Source organism: Falco cherrug, chromosome 1, assembly GCF_023634085.1.
Source record: "Falco cherrug isolate bFalChe1 chromosome 1, bFalChe1.pri, whole genome shotgun sequence".
In the NCBI taxonomy this organism is placed as follows: Eukaryota; Metazoa; Chordata; class Aves; order Falconiformes; family Falconidae; genus Falco; species Falco cherrug.
Genome location: NC_073697.1, coordinates 14,671,450 through 14,683,947, shown reverse-complemented (window position 1 = coordinate 14,683,947; position 12,498 = coordinate 14,671,450). Strand labels below are relative to the sequence as shown.

The window sequence follows — 12,498 nt, the reverse complement described above, 5'->3', positions numbered from 1 at the left end:
TGTGATGACGCTGCTCAAAGTGGCCTCTGAATTTTTTCAGAAAGGCTTAGGGAGGCCTTAGATTTAAAAAGGATGAGAAATACTGGTATGGGTGACTTTTTGAGATCCATTCAGCCCTAATTCTGTGCCATTGCTTGCCAGAAAGATTTTTAGTTACATGTTTTATGAAATAAAGCATAACACAAATCGCCCAATATAAATCTAAAAATAAGAACAAATCTTGATTTTTTTTCCAGATTCCATTCTCTAGACCCTAGTTTAAGGTAGGAGATGCTTTTAAATTCATAAGAAATTCAAAAGGATTCTCCAAAATGCTATTTAAATTTGGAAAGGGCTATTGTTTGTAAAGTTAGTTAGCAGATGTCTCTTTAACATATAAACAGAAGAATATTTAAGCATTGGCATGTTTTTACCTTCAGATCTTCCCCCTCCTACTTCAGTAGGACTGTTTGTATGCTTCAAGTTGCAGAGTACTTTGCTGGATCTGTGCTTTGCCAGAATGTTTTCTTCCCCCAGTCCTTTATTTTTGCTTTGAAACTTTATAACTGCATTCATATCTTAATTTGCAGAGTATTTGCTTTTCCTGTTTCAGTGGCAGACATTATACAATGCATCTTTTTAAATACTAATGGCCTTCCACCCACTTCTAAGGCTTGCTTTCTTTTGTAATAAAACCCGAATTTCACAGTGGTCCAAATTACAATGGCTGGTGTTACTCTAGTGAAGTTATTACTGTGGCTGTGTTATGTGCTGCAGTTACTTTTCATAACATTCGAAAATAAATTAATCCCATCAAAATGAATGGGATTCTTGCACTATTGATCTCAAAGGAATTCTGCGCAGGAACAGTAATTGTAAAGTGTAATTCAGTGCTGGCCTCTCTCCCCTACCTCTCTGTGTTCACCAAGTGCATTACTCTAGAAAGCATCTCTTCATCTTGTGACAGTGTATATTACCACGTGTGCCCTGCTTCTGCAGTTCTTTTTATGTCCCCCAAGTTACTTGCATGGAAAAACTTTAAAATAGAGAGGAGGAATGAAAGAGAATGTACTGAGGGTTTGGGGCTGGCCATGTTAAATAAATGAGAAACTATGTTTCTCCCAGTTGAAGTCCTATCTGTTGTCACTATCACATGAGGAGTCAAATCTTTGTTTTGGAAAATAATGCCACCATGGGATTCTGGTGACTGTCCAAAGTACTTGGACTTTGCATTCATGTTTTATTAGCTGATTCCATTAATGGAATAATGACATAGTAAATCATCAGACAGCTACATACAAAATATTAGTAGATAAGCTAAGTAATCACTTAGATTATTTGTTCTGTTTGGCTCTTGAAAATTACTACACTCCTTAAAGGTAACACAAGTAATTTGAAATGTTTTAGCATTTGCCATTGACAGTACTAAACTGACTGGCTTTAAGTCTTCAAACAGCTATTTTTAATAAAATAAAAGCATGTCCAATTAAATTGTCATAATTGATGTATTTGTATAGCAAGTTCCAAAGAAAAGACCATGCTGCCTATATTTAGGATTCATTGCTTATGCAGAATGTAAAATTTCAATTAGAAGATGTAAATGCACAGGACTAGCAATTATTGAGCCATATCCTTAGTTTTCAAATACTGTGAATTCCGTAGTGCTTCTGTCGGTGTAAATACCCTGATGTCATCAAGATCTCCATTTGAAGTGTCTATCTAGATTCACGTTTTCGTAATTTCGTTATAGACCTTTAATTTAAAATAAAACTGAAAAGGGGCAATAGCATGGCTAATTAAAACCTGGGCAAATAAAAGCCTGTACTAATCTTTGCCACTGATTTATCACCACCCTTACAATCTTTTTTCAGCAATTGCTAGTCTTACATCCACAATTATCTGACATCCTTAAAATCATATCCATCATGTTTTAAACCTTGAAAGAATATGGAGAATTTAGCAAGATAAAACAGTGTAGACTCTGTTTTAATTCAGTCATTTAAAATGCAAGATAACAAACTGCTTTTTTGTGTACTCAACCCAATACAACTTAAAAGAAGACATGAATACGATTCTGGACCAGCTCTCTGCTTACTATTTAGCTTTAATACTTGCATGAACGCTTACATTTGGAGTATAAGACTAGACTAGACTGATGGCTCTTTTGCGTCCCTGATTACACCATTACTCTGGGCAGAAGTCCTAGCTCATGAGCCTTCTCTCACATCTGTCCAAAATGGGAATTGAACACATTGGTAGTTCAATCATCTCTGATTGTTTGTTTTGGTTTTTGTTTTCTTAAACAAATACAGAGGTCAGTCTGGTCCTGTTTCTGTTCCTTTGTAGAGAGAAGAAATTTCTATACTGCAAACAATTATTTCCTATCAGCAGCAAATTTCCCTTTGCTCCTCTCACTCTCCTCCCCCTCTTTGCTCCAGCTTCCCCAGAGTTTTACCTATGCTGTTGTTTTGATTTTTACCCTGAAAGGAGAAGATGGTCTTGGGAGACAGTGCAACCTTGTTTAGCAGGTGGGACTTTGGCTGTATAACAGACATCTTGGGGTGTGTGTGGATGTATGGTCCTACAGGTGCCCTAGTAATTTGCCTAATTCCTCCATTTCACTTGAACTGGAACATTGTGATTTTTGAGAGAACAGTGGCAGGACTGTGCTGTGTCTCATTTTGCTTGACTACAGCTCCTTAAAAGCAAAGCGGCTTTAGAGACGATCAGGATAGTTAGCTGGACTTTTCTTAACCTCTGCTTACACACTTTTAATGTACTTCAGCAAGATGGTTTGGAAGCCCTCATATTTTAAGTGATCTTTGGAAGCCCACTGGTGGCAAGTCTTGGCATCATCATGCTTTTCATGATTGTATATCCTGCCATTCCACTGCTTTGATAAAAAAGAAACATTTCAATTCTGAGCACCCTTGAGTCATAGGTAGCTTTTTACGTTGATAGTTCCCATCCTCTTCCTTGTAGCCCTATAGGTTGGTTTATTTGGTTGAGGGCAGGGTAGAGGACTTTGAAAATGAGATGTAATTGAGTTAGCACTCCCAGGAGGGTTAGGTAACATGAGGTGCTCTGGGACAGATTAATACTCCAGGGCAGAAGGCGCTAAAAAAAACCTGAGACACCAGCTAGACTGTCCTGCCAGAACAACAGTATTTCTCCTTTTGGGCCACTTACAGTGTAGACAGCTTCTGTGTTTTATAAGTTGGACATAATTTATCAGACCAATTGGATTTTAATCTGGAGATTCTCCGATAGGTTCCAGTGGCATAGATTTTTCTTGCAAGCAATTAGCTCACCAGTGGTGGCTTCTGCGGTGTTTGTACCCCTTACTTAGCTCTTGAATGTCACCAGATTCAAGCCATTGTCGCTGTGCAGGACACCAACACCTACCTGCACGTTTCAATTACTAGAGCGAAAACAGTGGATGACTCAATGCATACCCTTCACTGACCGCAGCTGCCTTCAGGACGATGAAGCTCAGTGTTGGGGAAACGTGTCTTCCAAATACTGTAGAACTGATCTGGCAAAGGTCCTTGGTTTCTTTTAACTACGCCAGCTCACAACTTACCACCTGGAATGGAAGGCTCCCTGTGTCATTCAGGTGCTCTTGCTCCAGTAGGACCTGGATAAAACACTGTCCATTCTTCCTTAGGTAAAAGTCATACTAGGGTTCTCTTACCGTGGTGGCTCTGAGGAGAATCGCAAGGAGGTTCTCCTGCAAGATCTCAAGGACACCAGTTCAATTTGCAGTGCCTTTTTGGAATGTGTCCTTACTTTCCCTTTTTCCTTCAGCCTTGACTGGCTTGCTCTTTCTCATCTTTGAAGCTGTAGTCAGGTATCACTTGTAAAATAATAAGATGGTGCAGCGGTGTACTGCAGCATTTTCAGCACAGTTCCTTTTGACTCAAACTCTGTAGATGCTTTTTCTTATGGCCTGTTTCATGGCAGCATTTTTGTGGTGGATTCTTTTTTCTTTCTCACGTTCTTTGCTCATGAAGATGGAATGGTGACCAACTCCTTGCAGATGGTGACTTGTAACATTGAGCTTGGTTTGAAGCAATCGGCCCATTTTTCCTTTTTTAATTATAAACATTATGAGCATTTGGAAAACCTTGTAAGTGGACTGGTGCAGTTAGCAGCTTCTATCAGAGTGTTTCAGATTAGTGGCAGATGCCCAAAGCTTTTCTTGTGGCATTTGGCAGCTTGAGGAAAGTGTTATAACTTTCATCATCTACTTTCACCAAATGGATCAAATGATTCCAGTTGCCAGAAAGATAAAAATCAGCAGTCTGGAATCTTCTTTGATATGTTTTGTTGGGTTTTTTTCTGGATATGGAATGGAACAAATGGAGAATTATCAACCCTGCTTGAGAGACTGCTGCCTGTTGGTTGCGTTTGCTGGGTGGGTTTTTGTGTTGTTTGTTTGGGTTTTTTTCTTTGCTGTATATTTCAAAATTTATTTGCTGGGGGTTTTTTTTGATTCAGTCTGCAGGCAACACATCCTTCAGTCTGTTCTCATTGCAGTTCAGAATGAATGTAAATTAAATATAAATTAAGTATATGTATGTTTATCTATTTTTGTATGTAGATAGATGTTATTCCTTCTGGGGACTAATAATTTGTTGTTCAAGTAGACTGTGATAGATGTCAACACCATCTTTTTAATCCTTGTCTAGTTATAATTTTTCAAAGATTCTTCAATCATAGGTTTTAAAAACTGGTCTCAGTCAACTTTTTTTTCACCTTATTTGAAAAGTTATTTCTTACATCTGTTTATTGTTCTCCCTAATATGACTAGTGGACACGTCATTGTTGCTATTTCCCATGTGTTAGCAATTTTACCCATGATTGTGGATCCAAAATGGGACAGAGGCAAGAGTGATGAGGATTATTTTTGGGTGGTTTTTTTTTCCCCCTGTAGTTTTAATGCATGCATCTGATAGACTGGACAGCCTCCTCTTTTTTTTAATTCGTCCTTCTATTTAGGCTAAATTTATACTGGTATCTGCTTTACTATATTTCAATAAAAAGTGAAAGCCCTATTAATTGAAGCAGTAGGGTTAAAACTGACCCAGTAGTTGTCTGATTTTAATTGGTTTTGTTTTCTAGGGGAAGAAAATGAAGATAAATAACTCTTCCATTTTTGTGATATGCCTACAATTAAAATGTTTGATTTTTTGAAAGTATGGTTGGTTCAAAGGATGTGCTGTCTGTTAAAGAAAGAAAACTTTAATTAATATATTAATTCTATCTCCTGTCCAAAGCAAAGCAGCTAGAGTAGGCAGAACCAGCAACATAGGTAAGAACAGTAGTCTGGGTTTCTTTTCTGCTTGATGTAATACCGCCAAATGCATGTCTTCAGGACTTCCTCTGGATTGTGGGACCCCAACCATGTTTTATATTTCTCATAGGTGATGTCTTGTAGACACACAGGGACAAACTGAGTATACTGATCTCATGAAGAGCTTGTTTAGATTATGTCTGATGTTGTGCTCATGGATTTGTTCTCAACATAGTTTTGGCATTGTTATCCCATGTGGCAGCTCTGAAGTGTGAGGGAGCAATGGCTTATAGCAGCATGTGCTGTCACAGTAGGAGAGTTAATGTGTGAGGTAGGGAAAGAAAGGGAAAGTGAGACATAAGAAAGAAGGGAAACTTGACGGATACCCTGTTCAACTCATTCTGGATGTGTCGCTGTCATGAAGCTATTTAAACTCTGATGTGACCTACCTTGCATTTTTAGTTCTCTGAGCTATTAGAACTTGGCTTCATCTCAGTAGAGTTTGAGAATATCCTGAGATGAAGAGCACAGAGGTGCTGCTTAACACCTGCCCTTGGATTAGGTCAAATTGACTGCTGAGTTTTGGCATGGTGATAAAAGCGTTTAATAAATGCTAATTTCTTCTAAAAGCACCCCTTTTGATCCTCCTCTTTGTGGTAGGGGAATCCATAAGGCATCTCCCACTGCATACTGTAGCGTCTGACTCTGAAAAAAGTTCATAGTTTGACTGTGATATTACATGGATTCTGTTACAGTGCTTCTATTTGTTTATCGATGTTCTTACATTGTTCTTTATCTGGTTTATCATGGACCATGGTGTATGGTAGCAAGCTTACACTGATCTGTGTATGTGAGTTTAATATCACTCTATCTTAAATGGTAAAAGTGTATGCTGGACCTTGTTGATAGTGCTTCTTCTACCTGGTTCATTTTCTGCCCTCGTTCATCGGCAGAAACATAGCTGGCTTCACAGCTTAATGATTGTTTTCAGTGGATCATCTTTACCTCTTCACTCAGACTCATGTTTCCTTTATTTTCTGGGACAATTTGAATTAATACCTTCTTGAAATTAATAAATAAGAAAGATTATTTTAATTATTTATTTATTCTCCTCCAGGTTCTCTGAAAGTTCAGGCAGAATGTTCTGTATCAGTTGTACTCAGCTCCTGGTGAAAGTATTTTTCATATCAGTAGCAGCTAGAGCGGCATGTTTTAAAAGAGAAGGAATGTAGAAGGTAGTGTGGCATAGAAGGTATGGGCTTTTTTTATGGTTTTTTTTTTTGGCTGACCATTCATCACCTCAGGTCAAACCTCAGAATAGACTGAGGTAGAAAGATGTAGACCTGGATAAAGAAGACAGATGGAAGTTTTTTTCAAAGTACCTTGGTAAAGTTAAGATTGGTTTGAGAGCCTTAACCTGTATTTTGATGAATTAAAACATGCTTTAATGTTTCATTTTTCTGCTTTTACTCTTTTTTGTAAAAAGGAAAAAGCAACTCCTGATACTTATAAAAGTGCTTATAGGTCATATTAAAAATTACACATATAAGCTAATTTAATTTCTGAAGTAGTGAAAAGCACCAATGTGTATGTACATGCTGCTTATGTGTACACTGTTTATACCACTTGCTTTAATCTTGTTCTTTGGTAATGGCTTGCCAACCAATAAGAAAGGAGAAAAATCAAACAACCCTGGAATATAAACTGAAAAGATGCAAGTATTGTGTTACAGGGTAATGTAGTAACTTTAAAAAATAAAAAGAAAACCACAAACCAGTGGACTGTGTGAAAATGAACAAAGCTCAAAGTAGCAAATGGAAACATCTGTGGTAAAGATGACAGTTGTACCCTGTATTTTAGGGCTGAAGTCTCTGGGAGATGGTGAGCTCACAGTGGGATGCAGGAATTCACATTCTTTAGGAGTCAGATTTTGAGGGAATTGCTGAGGAGAATATCTGTTGTCAACATTGTTTTTAGCATTGTTATCCTGGGTGGCAGCTCTGAAGTGTGAGGGAGCAATGGCTCCCTGTGATGTGCCGGTTCCTTGGCTTTTCCTGTTTGTGTAATGGGTTTGTAAAGCAGTTCTCTGCAGCAGGCAAGGCACATCAGCTTCTAATGCTGATTCTTATGCATGATTCTTATGGGGTCCGAATGAGATTTGACAGAGCTCATCTGCAAGAGTCATGAGGGTAGGCAGGGGATTGTCATGTGGAAGGAGGAAAATATGTAGGAGAGGTAGTGAGGTAAATGGTGAGGGAGCTCAGAAAGATAACTAAATGGGGACAAGGCTCTATCTTTCATATTTGTGGAGACAGAGGTTTAGAGAGGTAAGAAAGATGTAAACTCATCAAAGTTTAGGGCACTGAACGAGTCATCTGCTGTGTGTTACTGGGAATTTAAAGTGAAATTTTGAACAAGAAAAAGCCGCTAAGAGACAGGGAAGGAACTGTGTCTTACTGGACCAACCTAAAAAATTACAAGAAGAGCTGCTGAAAAATAGTTTGTCGTGTAGTCTGCCTGTGGAATTATATTGCTTGGGGTTTGGAAGTGTTGTTTAAGAGGTGTTCTTGGTTTTATCCCTTCAGCCAAATGCAGTGCCAAGGATCTACTGCTGTCAAGGGGTATTGGAAAGACCATTCAAGAACAGCATTTTTCAGTGCGTAAATTTTAAGCAGCCCCAAGGTCACTGTACCCTTCTCTGAGGCTGTGCAGCTGCTTACATGGAGTATTTGAAAGGATTATTTTAAACTTTCTTTTTTATGGGTGTTGAACCTGAAATGGTGTCTTCTGAAAATACCAACTTTTAGGACCTAAGAATTTGCTGTCTTATCCCTTTTACTCCCTTCTTAGTTTCCTCTTTCTAGTCTTCATCTCTTGCTTCTTTTCCATGCTCAAAGAACTCAGTATGTAGTACCCACGGCTTTGCCAAATTTGCCCTTACGTGAAATGATGTTTTAAACTTCTGTCGAGCCTATAGAAGACCTACAAACCAATGATCAGGGTAATGCTCTTAGGAGGAGTAGAGGCAAAAACATAAGAGAAGGACGGTTTCGTGAGCTCTGGTACATGCAGGTTTTGTGTTTCAAAACTGTCCCTTTGTACAAAAGATGGAGAAGTTTGTTTACTTCTTGAAGCATCTTTGAATGCTGTTTGACATGCTCACTTTCAGTACCTGCTCTAACATTTCTTGGGTTATGGTTTCTTCCTGTTACTAGCTGCTCTGTGATTATATATTACATACCTCATTAAGTCTCACTTCTTTCCTTCTCTTGACAGCTGCAAATCAAAAAGAGCCCTTGACTCCTAAATTTAAAGTGAAAGAGGAGCCTAAGGATGAAGAAGCTGCAAGTTCAGCCTTGTCTCAGTCCAGCTATGTGTTCAGCCACGAATCCGAAGCCTCAGCTCCAAACATCCCTGAGGAGAAACTCAAGCCACCGGAAGTGCAGGCAAATGTGATGAGGCAGGACATGTCAGTCAAGGCAGCATCTGAGCTCCTCATGAAGCTCTCAGGTAGATATTTAATAATATTAAACTTTTTTTTTTTTTTTTTTTTTTTTTTTTTGTGTGTCTGCTAGCAAGGTTACCTTGCAGAGGGAATGTTTAGCTTTAGTAGCAAGTGAAGGAACAATTGAAAAGGTCTGTCTGCACAGGTTCATATATGTAATACATCTCAGTTTGGTCTGTTGCCATAGTATCTAATTGTCTGTGCTCTGGTTTTCAAATTAATGACTGTAGGATAAGTCAAAAGAAATGATGCCTTAAAGCTTTTAGATGTTGTCATTTTTAAAATCTACCAGACTATGTTAATACCGATTTATTGATGTGTCACTTCATTAACATCATAAGAAAGTGTGTCTGTACTGAACTACACCTGATACAACTTTAGAAATGACGACTTTTAAAACCTTTTATTTTTTCTGACAGTATCACAAAATTATAGGATACGCTATTAAACAAATAATGTAAACTGTGTCAACTTTCTGCTGTTAGGGAGATCACTTGAACTCGCCCACATTGGCTTAGTGATACATCCTTCTGCCAGAGAAGTAGACAGTGTGCATGTGTATACACATATGTACTGTTACTACTGGAGGGAGTCAAATAAAAATGTAGGTTCTGCTAATTATTCTTTGCCTGTCAGAATTAGGGTTTAACTTTAAGGGAAAGTAAAAGGGTTGAATTCTCCCTGCTGGGAACAGTTTGAGTGACGAAAAGGCTTTGAACTTTATTTAATGGACTTCAGTTTTTAGGACCAAGGCGTGAAAGTAAGTCTGAGTTTTGTACTTCCACGCCTGAAGTGAATCATTTCATTTTTAAGTCTTCTCCAAAACTGGACAAGACTTCTTTTTTTAAGTATGCCAAAGTCACACAAGAGGTGCCATTTGAAATGCTTAGAAGTCTATTAACTTCTGAAATTCCTGCCAGACTATCTGAAATTATTTGGCTTGATTGGATACTGTCAAAATTGAATTTGAGCTCAAATTTCTACTTCAAAGACTTCAACTGGCTGGGATCTCTCCCATAAATTCTAACGTGTAATTGATTTCTTTTCATACCTGCACAGTTTAATTTGCAGAAGAATTTGAATTATTGTTTTGCAAGCCTTCCATGTTAATGGTGCAAAAAGTGCTTCCCAGGTACAAGAGTTGATCAGAGAAGTTTTCCAGTTTTTCACAGGCTCCCAAATACTAAACATTTGGTTATTGATATAGTGCACTGTTGCTGCTGGTAACTGATACAAGTATGGTGTTCTAGTAACAGAACTTTACAGCCTAGTGAATATTAACCCGTGACTTTATTTTTCTTGGTGCATATAAATGGATATAGCTATTTTCATAAAGAAAAAGCTCTGTAACTTAATGATTTCTCATGTACTTCAGAAACACTAGGGTTATTGTTTGTGAATCTTGAGTTCAGCACCAGCAGTCTGTGTTTAAATAGTTTTATTGAAGACTATTATATTAGAATATTTGTGCCTTAAGTATCTGTTTATACGAGTAAAATCTGGTATGTATAAAATCTTGGTCAAGTCTTCAGTCACTGTTGTTGGGAATTACCAGTCTTTGAAGGCTGTAGTAAGAAATACACTAGTTTAACATTTCCCTTGTGACTCCTAGTGATTGAGCAGTTTTTGCTGGTAGTGGTCTTTTTGGTTAATCTGTACATTAGAAAGCAAAGAATTACTCTAGGATTTACTTAGCCAGAATTGCTGCAGTTGGTATTCCTGAATCAGCCAGTGGGTGGGGTTATACCAAGTTTATCACATAGGCTATTTTCAACTTGCACTTTTCTGGTTTATCAACTAAGGCAGAAACTATAAAGGAGAAAAACACAAAGGTACAGTTTAATGTAGGACAAATATAGGAGGAATATCAAAGTTCAGTAGCCTCTAGTGTTTTTGAATGTTTACTTTATCTGGTAGAATACTCTGAGATCACTATTGACTTCCCAACTTACCTTAAGCAATTCTGCGCTCTGGTTTTGGTGATTTAGAACTTAAACAGTTAAGCCACTTATTCAGAATAAAGTAAAAAGAAGACCAAACTTGCTCCTTTTTTCCTAGTACTGAAAGGAGAAGAAAAAAAAAAAAAAGGAAAGGGATGAGTAGTCTGGATGTTGTACCGTCTGAGGGAAATCTTCAGTCAAGTGCCCTTATTAGATTTGATATATTATATAATTGGGTTTAAGTCAGGTCCTTCCGGGCTCTATATATTCTTGGTAAAGACTGAATGGATTACATCCTCACTTCCCCGCCCCCCCCCCCCCCCAACCCCTTACTTCTGTGTAATACTAATTACCAAAACCTGTACTGCATACAAATTCAGCAAGGGATTTCCGACATAATAATATTTTGCTTTTTGCATTCTTGACATACATGCTTCTGTTATTCCCCGAGCAATAATATTGCTGATTGTTGCAGCTCATGGGAACCTCTTGGGATTTAGGCCTAGACCTTGCTGTCTCCTTTCATGTGAAGGATACACTGGTTTATATTTTTCACTGGGAAATCTCTTTTCCCAAATGGAGATGCTGTGTTGCTAGCTCTTAGCTGAGCCTGTATAGTGTAGCAGAAGGCCTTTCCATCTCTGCAGCCTAGCTTGCACTGGTGCATACTGAGAGACTTACTGCAAATCACCAGCCCTTATAATGGAGGGACTTCTCAGCCACTCAGAAACTAAACCTAGGAAAATTAGAAGAATAAATATATTTTACTGTAGTAGAGCATTAACATTTACTAGTTGTCATGGTAAAGACAGATGTACAAAACCAAGAGAAAATCACATGCAGCTGTCTATTTTAGTTCTGCTGTGCAAGGTGTGCTCTTTTCTCACTAGGTTAAAAAGTTGTCAGGACACTTGCATGCTTTTAGCAGCACTCACCCAGTCTTGAAGATAAGGCCCTTACCTTGCATATTACTTTGGTGGAGCTGGACCTTACCTGGAGATGCTAAGCCCTTTTATACCATTTTTTTTCTCCACTGTGTTCCACTTGGATTCAGATCTTCCACCTCTCAGTACACAAACTTGATACCTAGTCACTTGATACCTAGTTGTACTTGTTCCAGAGAATTATTCAAGCTAAGAAGCTCAATGTCTCTTGGGTACATTTAGGTGGAACCCATTTCCATCCAGACAGTCAAAACAAAACTTCCTAACAAGTGATCTGCTATTTAAAAATAAATGAAACTCCCATTTGGAAGAAATGGTCTTTGGGGGTTAATGGGCAAAGTTCAAGCATCAGTGCAGACTTTCAACCTACATTTTACGGAACTCAAAATGACTATCATGATTTATATGAATGTACAAAGGTGAGTTGTGAATTCTGTCCATTACTAAGACTTGACTGAAACAAGGTCCAACGGTAAGCAAACAGATTTGAGGAGATAATGGAGTGGGCCAGATCACTCTCATCTCTGTCTGGAAGGGTGCCATACGTGCAAGATTTTAAATTCCTGTTAAATATTGCATGGAATTACTTGTAAGAAGTAGAAGTAATATTCCAAATACACCTGTACCAGTTTTCTACATTCTTACTAGTTCTTTTTCATGGAAAAGCTAATTTCATTCTCAAATTGTTTAATTAAGTGTGCACCCAGTGATCCCTGGTCAGTTTTACACACTCAGTCTTGTAAATTGAAAGGTAGGTTTCAGAGGAGACTGAAATTTAAAATAAATGTTTGCATTTACATGCTAATTTTTGAATCTAAACTCTCATTTTCTACC

The 12,498-nt window shown here is 38.0% G+C and overlaps 1 protein-coding gene across 5 annotated transcripts in view; it reads left to right on the top strand.

The window, feature by feature from the left end:
• The window catches only part of ZNF827 (zinc finger protein 827), a 106,380-nt gene that overhangs the window by 46,231 nt on the left and 47,651 nt on the right, over positions 1–12,498 (top strand). For all 5 annotated transcript variants that reach the window (XR_008732482.1, XR_008732485.1, XR_008732486.1 and 2 more), the window contains exon 5: positions 8,552–8,785. Coding sequence is in view for 2 of the 5 variants with exons in the window: in XM_027807727.2 (XP_027663528.2) it covers positions 8,552–8,785 (234 nt within the window). In the remaining 3 variants the exon portion in view is untranslated. The remainder of the gene's footprint in view (positions 1–8,551; positions 8,786–12,498) is intronic.